This window comes from Piliocolobus tephrosceles, chromosome 8 (assembly GCF_002776525.5).
Source record: "Piliocolobus tephrosceles isolate RC106 chromosome 8, ASM277652v3, whole genome shotgun sequence".
Taxonomy (NCBI): Eukaryota; Metazoa; Chordata; class Mammalia; order Primates; family Cercopithecidae; genus Piliocolobus; species Piliocolobus tephrosceles.
Genome location: NC_045441.1, coordinates 45,209,558 through 45,222,656, shown reverse-complemented (window position 1 = coordinate 45,222,656; position 13,099 = coordinate 45,209,558). Strand labels below are relative to the sequence as shown.

Below are 13,099 nucleotides of genomic sequence, written 5' to 3'. Positions count from 1 at the left end.
TCAAAAGAAGACATTCATACAGCCAACAGTCACAGGAAAAAATGCTCATCATCACTGGCCATGAGAGAAATGCAAATCAAAACCACAATGAGATACCATCTCACACCAGTTAGAATGGCAATCATTAAAAAATCAGGAAACAACAGGTGCTGGAGAGGATGTGGAGAAATAGCAACACTTTTACACTGTTGGTGGGACTGTAAACTAGTTCAACCATTGTTGAAAACAGTGTGGCAATTCCTCAATGATCTAGAACTGGAAATACCATTTGACCCAGCCATCCCATTACTGGGGATATACCCAAAGGATTATAAATCATGCTGCTATAAAGACACATGCACACGTATGTTTATTGCAGTATTATTCACAATAGCAAAGACTTGGAATCACCCCAAATGTCCATCAGTGACAGACTGGATTTAGAAAATGTGGCACATATACACCGTGGAATACGATGCAGTCATAAAAAAGGAGGAATTCGTATCCTTTGAAGGGACATGGATGCAGTTGGAAATCATCATTCTCAGCAAACTATCGCAAGAACAGAAAACCAAACACCGCATGTTCTCACTCATAGGTGGGAACTGAACAGTGAGGCCACTGGACCCAGGAAGGGGAATATCACACACCGGGGCCTATTGTGGGGAGCGGGGAGGGGGGATGGATAGCATTAGGAGATATACCTAATGTAAATGATGACTTAATGGGTGCAGCACACCAACACGGCACATGTATACATATGTAACAAATCTGCACGTTGTGCCCATGTACCCTAGAACTTAAAGTATAATAATAAAAAAATTATAAAAAAAAGGAAATTGTGGAACAGAAAAATAATTGTTGAAAAATTTTGTAGAGCCACAACAGAATTAATAATCAGAAAACTAAAGACATGTTATTTATAGAGTCATGAAAAAAATAAAATAAAGAAAGTTGAAAAACATCAACATGGAATATGCGACTTATCAGATATGATTAAGGAGACCAATATATTCATGAAAGGAGTCTTTGAAGAAGAATGCAAGGGAAAGTGGTAGAGAGGTGATTTGAAGAAAAAAGGGACTCACTAAAACTTCCTAAATTTCAAAGTGATGAAAAAAATCTGCTACCAACCAAGGATACTTAATCTGGGAGAAATTTACTTAAAAAATAAGACAAAAATAAAGACTTTCTAATATAAACCTAAGGTAAGCGTGTTCATTACCCCTAAAACAGTCTTATAAGAAATACAACATGGAGTCCATAATGTTGACAGACATGGTGGTTCACACCTGTAATCCCAGCAACTTTGTAGGCGGAGGCAGAAGTAGCAGCATTTTAGGCCAGCAGTTTGAGACCAGCCTGGGTGATATAGTGAGACCCCTTCTCAAAGAAGAGACCTTTATAATAATTTTGTTTTTCAGGGAGAGGGTTTTAAGACCTGTTAGAACTAAAGATTGACTGGAGTCATTTTGAAAAGGCAGGTCCTCATATAGGTGAAAAACTTGAAAACTCTTGGTCTTTGGCTACAGGCCAAGAAATGGTTCACCTATTTTGACTTGACTTAAAATTCTGTAGTGACTCCATAACCATCTCCAGCTCCTTCCAGCCATAGCCTAGGAGTGGTTCTGCACATCAGTGACCCAGAGAAAGATGCCTATTTGTAGTTATAGCAGTAGGTCTGCAGACCTTGGCCTTTACTGTGCTCTCTGAAACAGTTCAGTGACTCAGTTTCAGCACTGATAGTCACAGTTTGTGGCAAGTTCTGCCAACCTAGGTACTCAAAGTGTTACTTGGGGAAATCCTGCCACATACTAAGTAAAAAACACACATCAGGCACACCATATACCAACTGTACTGCAGAACACTGCCCCTGGTGCTGGCCCTACAGATCAAAGTCCTGAAGGCAATTCAGTCTGCCAAGAAATAAGAGAGGATTAACAACTACCCAGGCTCCTGGTAACAAACCCACTAAAGGCAAATGCCACACCAGAACAAGCAGCAGCCATGTGACCCACGTATAACCCCTCTCCACTGCATACACAAAAAGATTCTATCAGCTAATTGACCCAAGAGAAGATTTGTACCTGCTGAAATTAGTCAATAAAATTGGAAAATTTAGATTCAATAAATGCCCTATTAAAATTCTAGTAAAATTTTTCAAAGTAATAGAAAATACAATCTTAAAATTTATATGGAATTACAAAAAACACTGAATAGCCAAAGCAGTTTTGAGGATTAAAAACAAAAGCTAGGGGCATTATACTTTCTGATTTTAAACTACATTTGAAGTCTACTGTAATAAAAACAGGATGATCTGTGCATAAAAATGCACACCAGTATCAGTGGAGCAGAATGGAGAGCCCAGAAACAAATCCACTCATGTAAGATCAACTTATCTTTGACACTGAACCACTGAGAATGCTGAAAGTACAGTCTCTTCCATGCTTGGGGCTGGGAAAACTGAATATCCACAAGTAAAATAATAAAATTAGACCACTTTTCTTACACTATATTTAAAAACTGACTAAATATAAAATAAGGACTCTAATGTATGACATAAATCCTTAATAATCTTAAAAGAAAACATATGAAGAAACCTTAATATTGGTCTTGAAGTGAATTTTTGGATACAACAGCAAAAGTACAGCAATAAAAGCAAATATAAATAAATTAAACTGATCAAATTAAAACACTTCTGCAGAATCAAGAAAAAACAGAATAAGAAAACCATATCTGATAAGTGGTTAGTATCAAAAATATATAAGAAACTCATGCAAATAAAAGGCAACAACTATAATAGTAATAATAACAAGATTTAGAAATAAGCCAAGGACTAAATAAATGTTTACTAATGAAAACATACAATTGGGCAGCAGGTATATAGAAAGGTTCTCAATGTCACCAATCTGGCAGATGCAAATTAAATTCATTGTGAGATATTACTTTATACCTGTTAGGATTGCTAATATCAAGAAGAAGACTTACAACAAGCGTTGACAACAATATATTAAAGAAAAGATGCTATACACTTTTGGTGACATGGAATTTTCTAGAGACATGAAAACCAGTATGTAGGTTCTTTTCAAAAATATTTAATACTACTACTATACAATTCAGCTATCTCATTTTGGCATATACAATAAATTTACTATCTCAAAGAAATACCTGCACCTCCACGTTCACTGAAACATTTTTCACAATTGTCAAGATATGAAAGCAATCTCAAGTGTTTGCGGACACTGACTACACACACACAAAAAAACATGGTATATGTACAAAATAGAATATTATTCAGCCATAAAAAATAATAAAACCCTGCCATTTCTACAACACGGATGGACCTAGATGACGTTATGCCAAGTGAAACATCACAGAAACAGAAAGACAAATACTGTATGATCTCATTTCTATGGAGAATATATATAATAAGGTTGGACTCCTAGGAGACGAGAATATAGAGGTGAGTGTTAGGCCCTGGAGGTGAAGAAAGGGGAGTATGTTGTTCAAATGGTACAAATTTTCAGTTAAAGGACAAATAAGTTATGGTAACCTAAGGTACAGCTTTATGAATACTGAAAGTAATACTGTTATGTACGCTGAAAACGTGCTGAGAGATCTTAATTGTTCTCACTACAAAAAAGGTAACTCGTAAGGTCACAAATGTGTTTTTTCATTAATTTAATTGTATTAATCATTTCATTATGTATACACATATAAAATCAATACATTGTATATAATACATAGGTATTCAATTATTTGTGAAAAAAATTCACGTTACTGGGATTATATGTGTGTGTGTGTCATACACATGCATATATAAATGTGTTTATATATATACATATGAATGACACAATCACAGTAAGCTTTATACTAAATAAAATCACAAAATGATGTCATTTAAAATTCAAATTAAAGTTAAAATTGAAGTTTAATATGTACTCAGCAGGTCAGACGCAGTGGCTCATGCCTGTAATCCCAGCACTTTGGGAGGCCGAGGCAGGCAGATCACCTGAGGCTGGGAGTTCAAGACCAGCCTGACCAACATGGAGAAACCCCGTCTCTACTAAAAATACAAAATTCTCCGGGTGTGGTGGCACATGCCTGTAATCCCAGCTACTAGGGAGGCTGAGGCAGAAGAATCACTTGAACCTGGGAGGCGGAGGTTGCAGTGAGCCGAGATTGCGCCATTGCACTCCAGCCTGGGCAACAAGAGCAAAACTCCGTCTCAAAACAAAAACAAAACAAAACAAAACAAAAATATATATATATATATATACTCAGCAATGTTTTAAGCTCCCCAGTGACACAGTATATTTAATAAATGTATGAAGTAGATACATTGAACTATATTACATACAGTTGAGGAATTTGGCCATATTTACCAACATTTGTTTATATAAGAATAACATTTTGACGTAACACAATTTTAGAGTTTGTTTCATTTAGGGAGATGCTTAGTGTTTTGATATAATTATTGAGTATAAATTTCTGTAAAATCACATTTGAAGGCTCCATAGAATAGAAAATTATAAAGCAGGAAGCATAAATCTTCTTGTGGTGTTCCTGGAATTTCTGATCCAAATTACAATATCCCCAAAACTTATATATTTAGACATTATCCAAAAAGAGAACTTAAAAAATGGTTTAATATAGTTTCTCAAAAATACAGATATTGCTGTTTCCCCAAAGCAATGGAAGAGCAGTCAAATCACCCATTTTCTTTTAAGCCATGAAAGACTTTCATTATTACTGTAAACTAAAAACAAAAACAAAACCACACACACACACACACACACACACACACACACACACACACACACACATTACTGAAGGGGAAGTATAGTGCTTGGAAAATTCACAAGAATGGGACAAAAAATGTCCCTATGTTAAAGCAAGAGAAAGAAATGAAGGCTTCTCAGAAACTATTTCCACTGGAGCAGAGTTTCTGGAAGCAAAGGTCTGGCTTCCTCTTTGACATTGGGTTCCGTCATTTGTGTCATTTGCTTCATTCACTCCCACCTACCTGGGTGTTTGACTACTGCCTTCTGTCTCTTCACTTTCCAGGGCTCTTTTCTTTGCTCCAGACAGGTCATCAAGTCTGGCTTAAAGATAGCAAGACCTGTTTTATTAGAAAAAAATAACATGACTCTTGCTAGGATAATCCGATTACCAATCTAGTACTGTGCTCAGTAGAGAAGAAAGAACATTATAGAATCTAGAAAATTAATTTAAATATATTGTTTCCTAACAGAAACTTTAGAATATTTAGGAAGTATTTTAAATTTGTGCTTCTTAGCTCTATTGCCCAGTAATACTGAATCAAAAATCAGCGTGAAAAATGCATTTTTAGGTGTAGGTAACAATATTTCACGCTACTAAATTTCTGATATCACCGCTAATTTAGACTGAAGTATATAGATGAGCTCAAAAAAGGGAAAGATTAATGTTAAAATGAAACATCTTGAAGATTATATTTTCTACCTCAACAGATACCCAATTTTTTCTTTTTGAAGCAGGATTCTGAAACTTATTTATGCAAAGCAGAACCTCAAAAAAAAAAAAAAGAAGAAGAAGAAGAAAATAAAATATTTAACGTAGAATATGAGTTGTATATTGAAGTTATTCTCACCCAAGGAGACCAGGTTTCTGTAGTTCTCTAACATCACATCCCTATACAAACACTGCTGAGCAGAGTCCAGGCATTCCCACTCTTCTGGGGAGAATTCTATGGCCACATCCCTGAATGTCAACACTCCCTGGAAAACAAAACATATTTACCAAGTGACCATAGAAAGAATTCTTGATTTGACATCAGGTAAAATGAGAGTAAAGAGAGCTGGTTCTGACTTATATGAGTTACTGGAGTTATTCAATAGGATACTTTCTAGCACAGAAATAGCCTCTACTGTATTTTTACCTCTAAGAAAAGATGGAATAAGATCATGAAACCAGTGTATGTGCAATACTTTTCTTGGTGATACTGTATAAAATAAAGGACATTAACACAGGCATTTTCATTTCTTAATGCTATATTTACATAATACAAGATAAGCTGTCTATAGTTCCCATATGGAAACTTCATGGTGAAGTAAAAGCATACTTCTCAAATCTTATTGTGTACAGCAATGAACAGGAGATCTTGTTAAAACCTAGATTTTGACTCTGAAGATCTAGGGTAAAGCTTGAGTTTCCAAATTTCTAAGAAGTTTGCCAGTGATATCACTGCTTCTAGCCCAAGAATATTTTGTCAAAAATTCAGTAAGTGGCATGGCCTAGGTTTTTAGTTTATTTGACCAGTAAAGAAAGATGGGAGCCTTCATTTTCCATAGCAAGCTATATGCAAAGAGAAGGTAAGAAGAAAGAAGAGCTATCAGATTAAATATGGTTTAATCTTGTTCTTGCACATCACTTGATAAAACTCCCCAAGGTACCTATCAATAATAAAGAGAAAAGTAATTAACTGGAGTGAAAAATATCTGTCAGAGAGCATATTTACCAAGTAAATAAAGATCAACTATATTAAAAGAAATTTGTATCAGGTGCTGATTAACAAAGGATACAAGACTACTGTGCTATTATCAACATTAACACAAAAAGGGTCAACTTAATATGAATAGTCTAGTCATGAAGAAACATCAGTTTTAAGCAAAATTTAAGCTACAAATATCTCCCATGTTCTGTAATCTCTAATTTTGGGTTAAACTTTTTTTTTTTTTTTAAACTTTAAGTTCTGCGATACATGTGCAGAACGTGCAGGTTTGTTACATAGGTATACATGTGTCATGGTGGATTGCTGCTCCTATCAACCCATCATCTAGGTTTTAAGCCCCACATGCATTAGGTATTTGTCCTAATGCTCTCCCTCCCCTTGCCCCCATCTGCTAACAGGCTCTGGTGTGTGATGTTTCCCTCTCTGTGTCCATGTGTTCTCATTGTTCAAATCCTACTTATGAGTGAGAACATGTGGTGTTTGTTCTTCTGTTCCTGTAAGTTTGTTAGTTTGCTGAGAATGATGGCTTCCAGCTTTATCCACATCCCGGCAAAGGGCACGAACTCATTCTTTTTTATGGCTACAGAGTATTGCATGGTGTATATGTGCCACATTTTCTTTATCCAGTCTATCATTGATGGGCATTTGGGTTGGTTGCAAGTCTTTGCTATTGTAAATAGTGCCACAATAAACATATGTGTGCATGTGTCTTCATAGAATGATTTATAATCCTTTGGGCATATACCCAGTAATGAGACTGCTGGGTCAAATGGTATTTCTGGTTCTAGATCCTTGAGGAGTCACCACACTGTCTTCCACAATGGTTGAACTAATTTACACTCCCACCAACAGTGTAAAAGTGTTCCTATTTCTCCACATCCTCGCCAGTATCTGTTTCCTGACTTTTTAATGCTCACCATTCTAACTGCTGTGAGATAGTATCTCATTGTTGTTTTGATTTGCATTCCTCTAATGACCAGTGATGATGAACTTTTTTTTGTTTGTTGGCCACATAAATGTCTTCTTTTGAGAAGTGTCTGTTCACATCCTTTGTCCACTTTTTGATAGGGTTGCTTTTCTCTTGTAAATTTGTTTAAGTTCCTTGTAGATTCTGGGTATTTGCCCTTTGTCAGATGGATAGATTGCAAAAATTTTCTCCCATTCTGTAGGCTGCCTGTTCACTCTGATGAAAGTTTCTTCTGCTATGCAGAAGCTCTTTAGTTTAATTATATCCCAATTTGTCAATTTTGGCTTTTGTTGCCATTGCTTTTGGTGTTTTAGTCATGAAGTCTTTGCCCGTGCCTATGTCCTGAACAGTACTGCCTAGGTTTTCTTCTAGTGTTTTCACGGTTTTAGGTTTTACATTTAACTCTTTAATCCATCTTGAGTTAATTTTTGTACAAGGTGTAAGGAAGGGGGGGTCCAGTTTCTGTTTTCTGCATATGGCTAGCCAGTTTTCCAAGCACCATTTATAAATAGGGAATCCATTCCCCATTGCTTATTTTTGTCAGGTTTGTTGAAGATAAGATGGTTGTATATGTGTGGTGTTATTTCTGAGGCTTCTGTTCCATTGGTCTAGATATCTGTTTTGGTACTAGTACCATGCTGTTTTGGTTACTGTAGCCTTGTAGTATAGTTTGAAGTAAGGTAGTGTGATGCCTCCAGCTTTGTTCTTTTTGCTTAGAATTGTGTTGGCTATATGGGCTCTTTTTTGGTTCCATATGAAATGTATTTTTTCTAATTCTGTGAAGAAAATCAATGGTAGCCTGATGGGAATAGCATTGAATCTATAAATTACTTTGGGCAGTATTGCCATTTTCATGATATTGATTCTTCCTATCCATGAGCATGGAATTTCTTTTCCATTTGTTTGTGTCCTCTTGTATTTCCTTGTTTTAGAATCCTAGAGAGGAAGTCTCTTCTGTTTTTTATTCAGAACTTTCTGAGTTATCCTGGGCAATAAAGACCATTCTTATTAAATGTGCATTTTTATAAGCAGTTTTGCATATATTTAATGGAAGCTAAACAGTACATGGTCTCCTTCTTCACTTATAACCAAGGACCTGATCCCATCTCCAACAGGAATCTTGGGCCTCCACACCTTTCCATGTTTGACAGCCACAAAAGAAACATTTGTAATGTTGCAGGTATAAATTCATGGTGACAATATTTTCATGGTTTATTAAAAGCTGGGATGTAGAGAACAAAGAGAAGACTCCGGTATATAAGGAAAAAGTATTTCTCAGAGTCCCTTGACTATCATGAGAATAAAAAGTGAAAAAGGAGTTAAACTGATAAGGCAAAACATCACAAGTAGAGTGTTGCAGGAAGTCAGGGACCCCCAACAGTGGGACCAGCTGGAGCCATGGCAGAGGAACGTGAATTGTGAAAACTTCATGGACATTTATCAGTTCCCAAATAATACTTTTGTAATTTCTTATGCCTGTCTTTAACCTCTTAATCCTGTTATCTTCGTAAGCTGAGAATGTATGTCACCTCAGGACCACTGTGATAATTGTGTTAACTGTATAAATTGATTGTAAAACATGTGTGGTTGAACAATATGAAATCAGTGCACCTTGAAAAAAAACAGAATAACAGCAATTTTTAGGGAAAAGGGAAGACAACCATATGATCTGACTGCCTGCAGGGTCCGGCAAAAAGAGCCATATTTTTCTTCTTGCACAGAGCCTATAAACGGACATGCAAGTAGAAGATATTGCTAAGTTCTTTTCCTAGCAAGGAATATTAATATTAATACCCTGGGAAAGGAATGCACTCCTGGGGGAAGGTCTATAAACGGCAGCTCTGGGAGTGTCTGTCTTATGTGTTTGACATAAGGACTGAGATACACCCTGGTCTCCTGCAGAACCCTCAGGCTTGTTAGGGTAGGGAAAAACTCCACCCTGGTAAATTTGTGGTCAGACTGGTTCTCTGCTCTCGAACCCTGTTTTCTGTTGTTTATCAAGACAACACATGCACAGCTGAACCTAGACCCTTATCAGTAGTTCTGTTTTGCCTTTTGTCCTGTTCCCTCAGAAGCATCTGATCTTTTTTCTGCTTTTTGCCTTTTGAAGCATGTGATCTTTGTACCTACTCCCTGTTTTACACCCCCTCCCCTTTTGAAACCCTTAATAAAAACTTGCTGGTCTGAGACTCAGGTGGGTATCACAGTCCTACTGATATGTGATGTCACCCCAATGGCCCAGCTGTAAAATTCCTTTGTATTTTCTCTTTATTTCTCCGCTGGCTGACACTTATGGAAAATAGAAGGAACCTATATTGAAATATTGGGGGCAGGTTCCCCCGATAGTAGAGAAGTAAACATTTGCAAGTTCTACACACATGATATTTCAGAGAAAAAGTGGACACAGTCTCTGACCTGAGACACATGCACCTCAGAATAAGCCATTTCTTTCCTTTCCTCCTTCTCAGTGATCTCTTCCCAGGTGTGATTATCTGCACAAATTACATCTGTTTCTTGAGAATATGCCTTTGAAGCATAAGCAAAACTCCTTCCCCCAAAATAACCACACCCACAGGCAGAACGACCTAGAATTGCAAATAAAGTCTGCCTTTGTCCTTTACCACAAGAGAGTATCAGAACCAGTAAAGTCCTACATAAAAACCAAAATGTGAGTTTCCCCTTTCCAACACTCAGTTGCCCTTCTCTGCCATAGATGCCAGCAATTTCTACTGCAGCAATGGGAATATGGGCCGCACTGACCTGCCCCTACCAAACCCAAGCAAAGCAGTCTCTATGATCTTCATTTGGAACTAAAGCTAAACTCACCTCTTGTGAATGTATCTGAAAGCACTCATGGTTGACCCTGGGCTCACCTTAGCCTCACATGTGGCACTTAATTCAAACAACATGGCTGCAGGGGAAGTGGAGCAAGATGACTAAAAAACACCCTGCAGCAATCATCCCCCAGATAAAACACCAAATAGAATGACTATCCCAATAAGAAGCATCTTCATAAGAGCAAAACCTCTGGGGAGTGATCACAGGACCTAGTTTTAGCATCAAAGAGGCACTGAAGAGGGTAAAAAAGAAAGCCGTTAATTGCCAACAGGAGCCCTCCTCCATTCCCTGGCAGTGCAGCCTGGCAGAGAGAAAATCCATGTGCTTACAGAAGGGAGAGTGCAGTGATTGTGAGAGTTTGCAGTAAAACTCAGTGCTGCCTGTAACAGCAGAAAGCAGCATGGGGCAGAATTCAGCCAGAGCCTACAGAGGAAGCACTCAGACTAGCCCTAGTCAGAAAGGAATTGTCCATTTCAGTAATCAAAACCTGAGTTTCAGGTAGCCCCACCACCATGGGCTAAAGCACTCTGGGGTTCTAAATAAACCTGAAAGGCAGTCTAAGCCACTGGGTGCTTTGCTAGGCTCAGAGCCAGAAAACTTGAAGTGCATGTGACCTTGTGAGATGTCAACTGGGATGGCCAAGAAAGTGCCTGCATTGCCGTTACCCCAGGTACAGGCAGCGCAGTTCACAGCTCCAGGAGAAAATCTTTCCTTCTACTTGAGGAAAGGGGAGAGAAGAGTAAAAAAACTTTGTCCTGCAACTAGGACATCATCTCAGCCATAGTAGAATACAGCACCAGAAAAGCCCTGAGGCCCCCATTCTAGGACTTAGTTTCTGAGTGACAGTTCTAGACATACCCTGGGCCAGAAGAGGACACACTGCCTTGAAGGGAAGATACCAGTTCTGGCAGGATTCATCACCTGCTGACTAAAGAGCCCTTGGGCCACGAATAAACATCAGCAGTAACCAGGTAGTACTTGCTGCATCCCTTCAGGGGGTGAGACCCAGTGCAGTGCAATCCAAGCTGTGGCAGCCATGTGGAGAGACTCCTGCTTGAGGAAAAGAGAGGCAAGAAGAAGAGACTTTGTCTTGAAGCTTGATTACCAGCTCAGCCATAGTGGGGTAGCTGTAACAAGACAGCTCCTGAGGTCTCTGATTTCAGGCCTTGGCTCCTGGATGACATTTCTGGAACTACCCTAGGCCAGAAAAAAACTCACTTCCCTGAAGCAAAAGCAGCAGGCCGGGCAGAGTTCACCACAAGCTGACCGAAGATCCCTTAGGTCTTCAGTGGATATCAGCAGTAGCCTGGAAATACTTGCTGTGGGCTCTGGGTGGTGGTGGTCATGGGGAGTGGTTTATTATGCTTGAGAAAGGAGAGAAAAGAGTAGGAAGGATGTTGTCTCATGGCCTCAGTGCCAGCAAAGCCACAGCAGAATAGGGCACCAAGTAGATTCCTAAGGTTTCTGACTCCATGTTCTCGCTACCAAATGGCATTTTGCTACCCCCAGCCCAGGGTGGGTAACAGAGCTCACTGCCCTGAGGGAAAGGACATGAGACTGACTGGATTCACCACCTCCTGAAGAGAAACTGGGTCTTGAGTGAATATCTGCAGCAGCTAGGTAGTGGTCACTGTGGGCCTTATATGAGACACAGTCCTGTGCTGGCTTTGGGTCTGACTTAGTGTAGTCTTAGTGATGGTGACCACAGGGGTGCTTGTGTTACACCCACCCCAGCTCCAGGCAGCTCAGCATGGAGAGAGAGAAAGATTCTATTTATTTGGCAGAATGTAAAAAAACAGAAAAAGAGTCTGCCTGGTAACCCACAGACTCTCTTGGATCTTACCTATGACCACCAAAGTCGTACCTCTACAAGTCTGCAAGCATCACCGTGTTATTCAGTTTGGGGTGTCCCCTAATGCAGATATGACTGCAATGATCAAAGACTTAGATTACAACACTCAATTCCCTTTGAATACTTGGAAAGCCTTTCTAAGAAGGACAGGTATTAAAAAGCCCAGAATGCAAAAACTAAAATAAATACCTAACTCATTAATGCCCAGACATCAATGAACATCCACAAAGACTATTCAGGAAAACACAACCTCATTAAATGAGCTAAATAAGGCACTAGTGTGCAAATCCTAAGAGACAGAGATATGTAACCTTTCAGACAGGAAATTCAAAAACGCTCAGCAAAATTCAAAATAACAACAGCAACAAAAAAAATTCAGAATCTGATCCAATAAATTGATTAAAATCATTTTGAAGAATCTAGCAAAAATTCTGGTGCTGAAAATTCAAATGACATTGAAGAATGCATTAGAGTCAACAGCAGAACTGATCAAGCAGAAGAAAGAATTAGTAAGTGTGAACACAGGTTATTTGAAAAGATACAGTCAGATGAGACAAAAAAAAAAAAAAAAAAAAAAAAAAGCCTCAAGAGGGCAACTCCAAGAAATACGGCCTTAAAGAGGAGGTAGAGAAAAAGTTCTGGGTAGAATGTTTATTCAAAGGGATAAGGAGAACTTCCCATATCTAAAAAAAAAAAAAAAAAAAGTATTAGTATTCAAGTACAAGAAGGTTATAGAATACCAACCACAATTCACTTAAGTATGACGACCTGAAGATCTTTAATAAAACTCTCAAAGGTCAAAGATAAAGGATTCTAAAAGCAGCAAGAGAAAAGAAACAAATAACATTCAAACAAGCACCAATATGTTTGACAGTGGACTCTTCAGTGGAAATCTTACAGGCCAGAACTTTCATCCTAGAATACATCCAGCAAAAATATCCTTCTACCATTAAAAAAAAAAAAAAAAGAC

The 13,099-nt window shown here is 38.2% G+C and overlaps 1 protein-coding gene across 5 annotated transcripts in view; it reads right to left on the bottom strand.

The window, feature by feature from the left end:
• The window catches only part of LOC111529407 (zinc finger protein 736), a 57,559-nt gene that overhangs the window by 18,314 nt on the left and 26,146 nt on the right, over window positions 1-13,099 (bottom strand). For 3 of the 5 annotated variants that reach the window (XM_031936022.1, XM_031936020.1, XM_031936021.1), the window contains 2 exons: window positions 5,612-5,738; window positions 5,006-5,101 (listed from right to left, as the gene is read on the bottom strand). In XM_031936022.1, the coding sequence (XP_031791882.1) occupies window positions 5,006-5,101; window positions 5,612-5,738 (223 nt within the window). Of the gene's footprint in view, window positions 1-5,005; window positions 5,102-5,611; window positions 5,740-13,099 lie in introns of those variants that run through there. The other 2 variants (XM_023196306.2, XM_023196305.2) reach the window with 2 other exon arrangements.